The sequence below is a fragment of the Ambystoma mexicanum genome, chromosome 4p (genome assembly GCF_040938575.1).
Source record: "Ambystoma mexicanum isolate Mex_15411 chromosome 4p, UKY_AmexF1_1, whole genome shotgun sequence".
NCBI lineage: Eukaryota > Metazoa > Chordata > Amphibia > Caudata > Ambystomatidae > Ambystoma > Ambystoma mexicanum.
Window position 1 is genome coordinate 1,251,385,203 of NC_090927.1, and position 12,154 is coordinate 1,251,397,356.

At 44.9% G+C, this 12,154-nt stretch overlaps 1 protein-coding gene across 1 annotated transcript in view; it reads right to left on the minus strand.

Moving 5' to 3' along the window:
• The window catches only part of LOC138453779 (PHD finger protein 7-like), a 1,510,505-nt gene that overhangs the window by 248,021 nt on the left and 1,250,330 nt on the right, over nt 1-12,154 (minus strand). The window contains exon 11 of the mRNA XM_069606924.1: nt 1,798-1,937. Coding sequence (XP_069463025.1) covers nt 1,798-1,937 — 140 coding nt within the window. The remainder of the gene's footprint in view (nt 1-1,797; nt 1,938-12,154) is intronic.

Genomic DNA, 12,154 nt, shown 5'->3' on the forward strand with positions numbered 1-12,154 from the left:
TCTTTTAGAAACATCACGCTTGTACTAGAACAGGAAAAAAACAAGCATGATGTACACCATGGGAAGAGAGCAGAAAGACCAATCACGCAAAGTCATGACCGGCAGCAGAAAGTGAAGACTGCCTCAGAGAGATACAGAAATGATGGCACTACCGGCGCACACCCAGAAGCTGCCACAGGGAGAGGGACGCTGCAGACAAACATGGCAACACCCTGAAGCTCCCAAACAGAGGAGAGAAGATTGTGCATCAATCTGAGGGTACCCTTAACCACCAGGGACAAGAACGGGAGAAGGACCAACCCTCTCAGAAGGGATTTACCGGGCAAATATAAACAATGGACCTAAAGAGATGCCATCTTTGGGACGTGGAAAACCTGCACATAGAAATTGGCTAGGGATTATGGATTTGTGATACAAATACACACCCGGGGAGGGGAAGACATGGCCAGATTGGCCAGGGAGGGATATCCACTTATGGAGAAGAGAGCGGGATAATAGCAGGGAACCCGAAGCAGAAAGAGTGGGTTATTCGTGTGAGGTCAGAGGTGGAGGATGACCAAGAGACTAGTAGGAGGGAGGAAGGAGCATCAGACTGTGGAGGCAACTGGTGAAGCAAGTGAGGTATTGGCTAGGGAGTGGAAATGGTACGACAGTGTGAGTGTGCATGTTTGTGTGGTGAGTGTGTAGAAAGGCTAGAATAAGGAGTGGGTGTAAAGCAAGTGGTACTGGGTGAAAGGAGGATGACTGAATGTGGAGGAGGGGATCAGAAGTTCAGAAGAGGGAGTAGTAGAGTCGAGGAGGGAGTAGTAGTGTGAGATGTAGGAAGGAGGAGTAACATCAAAGAGCAAATGCAAGAGCTAGGAGGAGCGAAACATCAGAGGGATAGAAAACCTGGAGGAGGAGGGACGCAAATGCAGAAAGGAGCAAGTGAGAGTGGACATGATTGATAGACAGGGGCCTGAATCAAACTCTGTAATTGTCAGGCACGACATCAACTCCCATTATAATACAAACCATTTAAGAGTGATTCTTGAGCTATCAATGACAAAACCTACTTAGCATAGCATGAAAAAAATAGAACAGCAAATCTACCATAGCATTTCAAAGCAAGGCAGATCCTAATAAACAAAGCATACAGTTTCACAGTATCACAGCAATGCATTGGTTGCATTTTTCAAATAGGATATTAGAGTGGATGCTGGGAGGAGTGTCTTTGGACACCAGGGATAAGCCCAGTATAACCTGTGGACCTAAAAAAACGATAGAAAACACCCAGGAATCTTTTGATGCAGACACACACACCCCACACGTGTGCCCGTTTGCAGGCCTACTTCTGTGAAAACTATGAAGTCCAGGTTATGGCATTATTTGTTTGTTTTGGTGTTTAGATAACATACACATGTTGTCATACAGCTAGTTCTGAGGGACTGGAGATACTACGCCATGCTGCAGAACCAAAACAAAACAGCCCAGTTTAAACATTACCATCAAACTTGTGGTACCACTTGTATTGTACTACGGGCTCAGGCCCATGGCACTTCAGAAGCGCTGACACCTATGAATTACCTTTTCTATAGGCAGGGTATGTGAGTGGTCCTGGGGGCACTCTCAAGAGTAGAATATCATTTTAAATCCCCAACTGTGTGCCTTCCCTGGTCTCCAAAGTTCTGACAGCCATCCTAACCCTGTGGCAGTTTCCATTTGAGGTTGCATCAGTGTTGGCCATGCTCTTCTTGAAGATATCTCCTTATATTTATCTTCCCGCCCCCACCCCCATGGTCCCGAAAAAACACTTGCCTGGTTGTTCACTTTTGTGAGGGCTGATGATAGGAAAGCACACAGGACAGATCCAATTAACATTTGAATTTGACAGAGCCGAGCAGACAAGGTGAGTACCCATCATTCCGCAGTAATGGCAAAGCACAATGTTCCATTTGCTATAGGAGAACAACAACAACATTATCAGTGAAATATGTGACATGGTATTAACATTTAAGCATTGTTTTAGACTGTATTGGTTGATTCTGGACTCTCAAAAATTAATTAGTGCTTTATCTTTGGCTAATAAATTTATTAACATAAAGAGCTCCACTGTTTTATTGCTATTTCATCCAAACGTTGATTAAAAAGATCATAACATTGGGCTGAGATTAAGAGGACTATTGCAAAAAAGAGAAATCAGCATTTACCATAAAGAGGATGAAACCATGTAGTAAATCCCACCACAGGGATTGGTAATCACCATGTCCAATAGTGGCAAATGCATCATCACTGCAAAATTAGTTGGGACAAGTCCACAAAAAGAACTGAAGTGTGTGCTCCTTAAATAAGAAATGTAACTGCATCTGGAAAGTCAGTAATCGCTTAACAAGAAACAAAAAAGTGTTTGACGCTTTTTGAATTTCAATTTTCAAAAACAATGTTTATTCAGACAATATCATCCAACAAATATTTTAAGAAAATAGCAATTGCCATGATACATCAACATTTACATGTTTTAAAACACTAATAAATACATCAAAATAGTATACAAATGATAAACTCATGGAAGAACCTGTGTAAATCCCTAGCAAAGAGGCTAATATATATTGATAGGATAATCAAGTGAAAACATTCCTCAATGTGATATGCCATCCTCTCAGAAGATAGTTAGATACTCCGAAATCCATTGCACTATACGTGCTGGTACGACCTAAAAAGAGAGCTTCCTGAGTTGATCTACTACCAAAACACCACAATAGCAGTCCCTTTCACCAACGATGTCAGGTTGGGCAAATTTGCAAGAAATTCCTTAAGTCATGTGCAACGTCTGACAATACCAACAGTTAATGCCAGAATTGTTCTTCAAACGTGCAACAAAAGAAGCTAAAGATTAAATCCTCAAAGGCGCAGGCAAAGGTGTTGCTGCAAAAGGTTGAACTATCCAATAACACTTAAATTGCAAAGTACGTTTGTTATGCAGCTATTGGAAAAACATACTACTTGACTGGCAATCAGAGTATCTGAGTACAAAATGAGTCTTCCGAAGCAGTAAACACTTTATTTTTGCTGTTCAGAACTAATGACTGTGGGTAGTCCCAAAAGTAGAGTATAATGATTTAAATGCATTTATTCAATAAGTGCAAGTAACCCACTCAAGTAGCTCTGGTAATTGTAATCCTGCAACTACACCTTCCCTTTTCAGGTGTGAATGGTGACAAAGCCGTAGCTCTATGCCAGAACATATTGAGGGGGCGGGAGGGGCGCTGGTGTCAACCAGCTTTGTGATGTAAAGCGTGTGCATAATGGGGGTAAGCTCTGTTATAGCGGCCGACATTTTGTAGAATCAAGCAGAATTGTCTCATTTGGAAAGAGAGTTGTCAAATGTTTCCTTTCTTAACACTTCTTTATTGATATTTCAAACATCAAGCAGATTAACATGTACAGACCCTGAGTAATATTCAAATGTTGCAACAAGGGAAATCAGTTTTAGCGGGAGAGTTGAGCAAAGTGCTTTCATAAATGATTGCACATCAAATTGCCATATCCTCCCACATCCAGCTAACAGTACCCTTTGGCAGTACTTCTGGTCCCTTACTAGCTCCTCCCAAACTTCCTTCCCTCTCTTATGTCTTCTGTTTTCCAGCGCCACAGGATTCTATATTACCTCATTCTAAACTTTCAATTCTATGTCAAGACCGGAGGCTCCCATTATGCTTCTCTTTCTTTAATTCACCAATAAAGAAAAAGCTCAGCAGCAAGATATTTTGTGCACCAAATGTGCCATGAGTAATGTGCATAAAACAGGTGCACTAAATATATAATAAACATAGTAACATAATAGTAACATAATAACATATAACCAAGAGTCTCTGATGGAACTGTATTTCCCAGGGGACTTTGCTCCAGTTCATTTAGAGGCCACCAACATGTGACCGAGACCTCCAATAGTTGTCCAGATCCCCTCCATAAACAGTCCTAAACATGATGTCACTTCCTCTTTCTTTGCTGCTCACAGCAAGAGATAAGTACATCCATGTTTAGCACTGTTTATGACATAGTGTTATACTTATGTAAAATTATTATAATTATTCGCTTATATTGATATTTTGTCATAGACATACTATAGTGTTTACTTGTGTTGACATTTTTCAGTCAGATACACTATTGAGCGCGCGCGCGCGCGCTTCGGAATTTTGATTTTCCTCTTTTGAGGAGATTGGTACCTTGTTGTGCTTCGCTCCGACGCTAGCTGCTTCCTGCCGGCATCGGAGACTGCGTTTATACACGAGGAGTTGCTTGTTTGCTTCGGCCCGCGTGCGTCTTTTCCAGCCCCTGGCCTCACGCGGGTGGCCAGCGCGGTGTGGGTGATCCCTCATGGGGATCCTTTTCATTGCCTCAAATCTCTGGTGTTTCGCGGCCGCAAAGACCCGCACAGCCTTGCCGGGACCGCAAAAACACCCACGGACCACCAGGGGAGCTCCAGCTTCCCGGGTCCTTTTCTCCAATTCCTGCGCTCAAGTACGCATGACCGTCGGTACCAAACGGTCTTTGCTGCTCGAGCGCCGGAATCCTTTGTGTGGTGATCCTTTGAACTGTTCATTACACATCAAATGATTTGAATTTTTCCTCGCAAATACAAGCGAGTGCTCACGCAAGTGACGGGGATAGAACTATAAGAATTAGCATATTTAAAAAAAAAAAAGTTAAGGAGAAATAAGCTCCTGTTCAGCAAATTACACAGAATAATAGAAAGCTGAACTAAGAACACTGGGCTAGAGAGAAGGCGTTCTAGAAGCCCAGAGAAAAAATAAAAAAAAAAATTAAAAGGTGCTTAAAAAAAAAAAACAATAATGGCAGCGCAGTACTCCCCTCAATCAGATCAAGCCTGGCCTGGTCTGAATGTGAGGAAGATACCTGCTACATTGACGAAGTGGCTATGGCAAACAGCATACAGAAAGTGCTGGGTTCCTCAGTTGAACACAGCATTAAAAAAGCTGTGACTGATATGCTTCTTCCCATTCAAAACCGCCTAGACACGATGGAGGAGCGCCTAAGAACAACATCTCCGCCAGGTAGCAAAAAAAAACAAAAAAGAAAGCACCTTAATGAAGGGGGATGTACCCCGGCTCGCAAGAGCAGAAGCTCTACGACCCCTCCGAGCCAGCCAAATAATGCCACAGCTGCCGTCTCGGACGCCTTCTCCAGGCTGAAAAAAGCCTTTATGAACAGGAAGGTAACCCCTTCCTACGAACCATCTCAACCCGAGGAAGAAAACAGGGGAAATAGACCCTCAAGCCCGGAGGAATATGGACAGGGCACGGAAGAAGAAGATCATAATAGGGGCGTCTATGACGCTGATCTTTCCCACTCTTCATCTGAAGAGGAGTTTCAAATAGAGGGTTCAAAACCCTCAGGTTCAGGGATTGTGGCAGACCCCATCCCTAAGGACACAACCGGGAACAAGCCTCTTGCAGAAAGGATGTTCACCCCGGAAGACTTAATTCACCCCAGGTCCACTGACTGGGAACCATCTTCCAAGACATCAAATTATATTCACCTCAGGCTGCGCAAGCCACTTGATAAGGAAGTCAGGGCCAGACTTCGTGCTGAATGTCCACGACCAGACATTGCGGACAAAGTAGCTCAGACTCCAGAGCTTGATTCTAAAATGATCACCTTTCTAGGTAAAAACGTCAAAGACCCAAGTAAGGGTATTGATCGCGCCGGGAAGTCCTGCCAGGACGAAGTACTGGACGTGGTAGGTCCACTGCCCAAAATCTCAGATCTTGCGGAAGCAGCCATCAGCTCCTCGGACCCCATTGACCCAGTAATACTGTCCGGCTGGGTTCAGCGAGCTATTTGCCTCTTGGGTAACGCCAGTTGCGCTATTTCAACAGAACGTCGGAAAGGCACCCCTATACAAAATAGACGCCATACTGAGGGAATTGGCAGACACAGAATCTGGTCCAACTGCGCAAGATCTGCTTTTTGGAGATCCTTTTATGAAGGAGATGACAACATTTGTCGGGACATTCACAGCATTGAACAAAGCACAAGCTTCAATCAAAAGAGTATTTGCAACCAAGGTATTCTCCAGGGCCGGACGAGGCAGAGGTCGCTCTTCCGGCCGTTACTTCTTCGACAAAAGACCTCAACAATCCAGAGGCCAGCATAACTCCTGGCAAGAACGCTCCAACACATTCTTCCCCTCGAGAGGTTGTGGAAGAGGGCGTCCCTGGAGGAGAGCAGCTAGATACCCAGCCCAACAACAATCTACAGGTCAGTGTACTTATAGCAGCGCCAGCGCCACTAACACCTATAGGAGGGAGGTTAATGATGTTTGCAAATGCTTGGGATACCTTATCAGGAGACGCCTAGGTAAGGGACACAGCTCGGGGTCTGCGCTTAGAGTTTTTCGAGCAACCCATTCAGACATGTTGCCCTACTCCCATTGTAATGTCTCAGACAGATCAAACCGCCTTAGACAGCGAAATACACAGTCTTCCCCAGAAGCAAGCGATTCGCCCCTGCTCAAGTCAGGGAGGTTTCTTCAGTCCCATATTCCTGGTACGCAGGAAGGAAAAGGTACGCCCAGTCATAAACCTCAGAGCTCTCAACGAATTCATCATTTATCACCATTTCAAAATGGAAGGTATTCACATGCTCAGAGACCTCCTGAGACCGAATGATTGGCTTATGCGCCTAGATTTAAAAGACGCTTACCTTGCAGTGCCGATTCATCAGGCACACATAAGTTACCTGAGATTTTCTTGGAGAAATCGAGATTGGGAGTTCACAAGCCTACCCTTCGGGCTCTCTTCAGCGCCTTTGGTTTTCACCAAGCTCTTAAGGCCTGTAGTAGCTCATTTAAGAGAACAAGGTGTCCGTCTCATAATTTACCTAGACGACATCATTTTCATGGCCCACTCACAAGAACTAGTTCAGAAACAGACCTACACAGCCCCGGTTTTCTCATAAACTGGGAAAAGTCAGTTCTTCTTCCATCCAAAAATATGGAACTTCTGGGGTTCGTAGTGGACACCCAGAATTCTCAACTTCGACTCCCATCAGCCAAGATTCACTCTACGCAGAGATACGCAGGATCTTATAGAAGAACATGTTCTCTCTTCGAGAGCTAGCAAGAGTGATAGGGCTACTTTCATCCTCCAATCAAGCAATATTCTCCGGCCCTCTTCACTATCGAGAACTGCAAAGACTGAAGGACCAACACTTAAGGCGAAGCCTTACTTATTCTCAATTACTGACACTGTCACCTCAAGCGAGGACAGCGCTCAACTGGTGGCTCACTCACATGGAAGCCTGGAACGGCAGAGCCATCTTCGATCCGCTCCAGATATTATCATCGAATCGTATGCCAGTCACTCCGGCTGGGGAGCGAGATGCGGTTCCGTAGCCACGGGAGGGACTTGGTCTCCTCAGGAGCTGGAGCTGCATATCAACTGTCTAGAGCTTCTTGCAGGCTCCTTTGCAGTACGCTCTTTTGCCAGAGACAGAGCGAGTTGATGTATCTTACTAAAAATGGACAACATCTCAGCGGTAAGATACATCAACCATCTGGGCGGCACCAAGTCGAGACCTCTAGCAGAGTTAGCCATGGATTTCTGGCATTTCTGTCTGGATCATCGGATTTCAGTGACAGCGGAATACCTTCCCGGCCTCTCAAATGTAGTAGCGGACTGGTATTCCCGTCACTCGACAGATTACAGCGATTGGAGGATAAACAGAGAGGTTTTCCTCCGCCTCCAGGATATTTGGGGTCCTATGTCCATAGACCTCTTTGCTTCCAGACTCAACACTCAACTACCAGTGTTTTACAGCTGGAGGCCGGACCCGGCATCAGCCACAACGGACGCATTCCTGCAATCATGGTCCCAGAGAATACTGTATGCCCCCCCCTTTCACTATGATAGCGAGGACCCTGGCGAAGGCCCGTCAGGAGCATGCAGACCTGATCCTTATAGCGCCGGTCTGGACATCTCAGACCTCCTATCCAGTTCTTCTGGAACTTTCTTCGGATTCTCCAATCCTACTACCCCAATTTCCGGATCTCCAACTAGAACCATCAGGTCAGCGTCATCCCCTTCTCCTCAGCGGATCTCTGACCCAAGCGGCCTGCAGGATTTCAGGTCAAGATGGAGAATCCCAGGCATGTCTCGCATGGCGATCAATCTCATCGAGGAGAGCTGGGCCCCTACTAACCTTATTAGGTATTCCAACTCTTGGAGCACCTGGAGCTCCTGGTGCCAAGAGAAAGGATTACATCCAATTTCAGCACCTGTAGAGGAGATATTGAATTTCCTAGCATCCCTAGCGGAAAGAGGGCTTGCCTACAGGACCGTGAACGCCTACCGTTCAGCAATTTCCGCAGGTCATGACCTTATTCAAGGAGTACCAGCAGGAGAACACCACCTCGTCTGCAGGTTGTTCAAGGGTGTGAGGCTTACCGTCCCACCTCCAGCCCGCTACGACAAGCTTTGGGACGTTGATAAAGTACTGAACCTCTTTTTGTCATGGCCCCGTAATGAAGAACTATCATGTACGGCCCTATCCGGCAAACTTACTACCCTACTCTGCTTGGTATCCTGCAGGAGAGTCTCTGACGTCAGAGCTCTCGATTTAGCAGGCAGGGTTTTTTCTCCTGACGGCATCGTATTCCATATTCATAGGAGAACGAAGTGCAATTCCAGGGTGATTTCTTATCCCGCCTCTAGAGATCAACCCAAGCTCTGCTTGGTTAAATGCTTGAAAGTCTACGAAAGAAAAGACAGCTTCACTCAGGACCTCCCCTAACAGGCAGCTACTGATAGCTCTACGTAAACCGCAGAAAGCGGTGTCGGCGCCGGCTTTAGCACAATGGGTGCGCTGGACTCTAACTCAAGCAGGGATCGATACCCAGCACTTCGGAGCCCACTCCGTTAGAGGAGCCACAGCCTCCAAAGCCTTTCAGGCAGGAGTTCGCCTAGAAGACATCATGAGGATGGCAGACTGGGCAAGCAAATCAGTATTCAAACAATTCTACCTGAAACCGGTAGATCAGTCGGCATCCACTGTGGTAAGTAAGCTTTTAATAAGCATAATGGGGGCCTCCGGTCTTGACATAGAATAAAGATTTTCCATAATAACTTACTAGAAAGTCTTAACTCTATTAAAGACACAGAGGCAAGCATTATCCCACCCGGCGAGAAATACCAGCGTATCACTTGATGTTGATTAAAGGCTTTAATGTGAATATTAATAATTTGGAACTTATATGTATTCTATCACAATAACTCAATGAATTTCTCTCCCACCCTAATAAGGGATCTAGGGTTGTCATATACATGAAGTAATTTACACCCTTTTGTTTGACAACGCCTACAGACAAGTCCGTCTGATCACAGCCCGACACAGGTTCTTCTACGAGTTGGCTACAGTTATCTTCTACTAAAGACAGCCAAGTTCGCAGCTTCGAAAGAAGAAGTGACATCATGTTTAGGACTGTTTATGGGGGGGATCTGGACAACTATTGGAGGACAAGGTCACATGTTGGTGGCCTCTAAATGAACTGGAGCAAAGTCTGCTGGGAAATGCAGTTCCTTCTTGGTTATATGTTATTATGTTACTATTATGTTACTATGTTTATTATATATTTAGTGCACCTGTTTTATGCACATTACTCATGGCACATTTGGTGCACAAAATATCTTGCTGCTGAGCTTTTTCTTTATTGGTGAATTAAAGAAAGAGAAGCATAATGCTCGCCTCCGTGTCTTTAACAGAATTAAGACTTTCTAGTAAGTTATTATGGAAAATCTTTATTCTCCCAGTCATCTTACTTCTAACACTACCGTCACCAAGAATTGCACGAAGGAAGCTACGAAAATCAACCTGTCACTGCTGCAGATGTTCAGTTGTTCTCCTCACTTTCATTGCACATAGCTAAGTCTCGCGCCCATTTGATATAGCTGGAGACTTCCTTTTGCTTCCATTTTAGTGCAAAGCATCTGTTAGCCACTACTATAGACAGATTTGCAAGTCTCGACAGTTCATCGAGAGATGTCAGTAGAAACTGCACTGGGTCTAGTACTAGCTTCCCCACCTATTACTTCACCAGTATCTCACCCCCTATTGCCCAGAAACACAGTCCCGAGTAAGATGGTACCAGGTCATACAATCTTACACATTCTGTAGTATAATAAGGGTGATATGCATGTTTTCACTACAGTGGCACTCATCACAAGTTTGACAGGGCAGGAGAAAAGTGGCAGTAATTCCATTGCCGCCAATGCTCCCTCACCACCAAACTACAAGTTTGCCAGTGGGGGTTGACTGATTTACCTCCAGCCAACAGCTGCAGCCAACAGCTGGAGGTAAATCAGGCCCCCACAGGCAAAAAACAGCCAGTATTACCAGCACCGCTATTACCGGTGCCAGTAATACTGCCAAATTCCCCCCATGGAGTCCTATTACCGCCACTGTCGGCACCTGTAATATCCCAGAAATTCTGGGATATCAGGCGCCGGTAACAGTAGATCCGTTTGCCGGTATCCCGTCGGAATCACTGGTGGGGTACTGGCAAACCTGTAATGAGGGCCTGTGTGATATATTACTGAGATAGTTTTCTATAATGTACCATTCACAACCTAGCGTTAGGTCACTCATAATGTATCAGACTGAACCCTTTCCCCCATGCAGCATCAGTAATTTCTTGATAAACATTTCTTCCCCCTTTTTTTTCTAACTTTGCCCAGGAATCTTGTGTTAATGTGTAGCAAACTAGAATATATTTTCGTCAACAGTTTTCTAGTGCTGGAAACCTGCAAAACATAGGATAGCAGCTGTGAAATTGGAATTTCTTCCCGGAAAGCAGGCCACAGTTTCCCAACTACTTTTCGAAGATGCTGTAGCTCATGACATTGATTACTGTGCATGGCTTCTCGCCCAGCAACTAGTCTATTAGTGCATCTGTTACAATAACCTAGTCCTAGTCCGTGGGATTTTGAATGAAGGGAAGGTATGCCTACTGGGGATGCATTGAAAATGAATCATACAATCATGTGCTATCAGGTGTTTTGTCTGAATTAGTGTTAGAGTGCCTGTGTGATGTCATTAATCCAAGATTAATCATTAATCCAAGATGGCCACTGTTACAGATACAACTGCTTTTAGGGTGGTTCTATGAAAACGTTGTAAGTAGGTTTTTTGTTAAACATGATCAAAGGAATAGAAAAGTTCATATAAGGATTTTTTAAATATCTTTGACCATTTCTGAGATATAGGGCCTCATTCCGAGTAGGGCGGTAAGGGATAGCGGGCACCGTTAAGGAGACCGGTGCCGGTAATCCCTTACCGCCCTACTACGATGTCCCTTAGCGGGTCCCTCCTTTAACGCCTGGTCTGACCAGGCGTTATGGACCCGTTAAGGCACTTCAGAGCTAATAACGGTACCGCAAATTGCGGTACCGTTATTAGCTACTTCCCATTCCCATTGAGCCCTATCAGGGCTCAATGGGAAAGGGGAATGGCTTTTTCAATGGGGACTTACCGGTCCCGCAAAGGTCGGACTACACCGGTAAGTCCCCATTGAACCAAGTCGGAGTCGGTACCGGTATGGGATGTAGTCATGGTACAAATAGCGCCATGACTACCACCATACTCGGAATGAGGCCCATAGCCCTGTACATTTTTGCTACTTCATCTCAAACCTTTGACTGCATGCTCACTAGATTAGAAAGTTTGAAATAATGTGCAACTTTCTTATTGAAATATACTATTCATTAAAACGGCAAGAGCTATTTACATTTCAAGGGAGGCATTAAAGTTTTACAGGTCATCTTCTGAGTCCTAGAGTTAATTTTCATCATCTACAAAATTGTTATCACAGAGCTCTTTGTCGCCACCACACTTACACAGTTCTGTACACCTTAGTAACTAAGCTTGGCATTTGCAATGCACAGCACACCATCCTTTGACACATGCACACCGTACCAGCTGTATGACTGATTACAGTATACAAGGAAGTGTATACATAGCAGGAGAATATTGATTATCAGCCTTCTCCCACCCGAATTGTGAAGGCTCTGGGAGATTTGGGTGTTGTTGATCAGCACATCGCCACTCCATCACCTGGTAATGAGTCCTTAAGATGTATGGTATAAGAGAGGATGTTGTG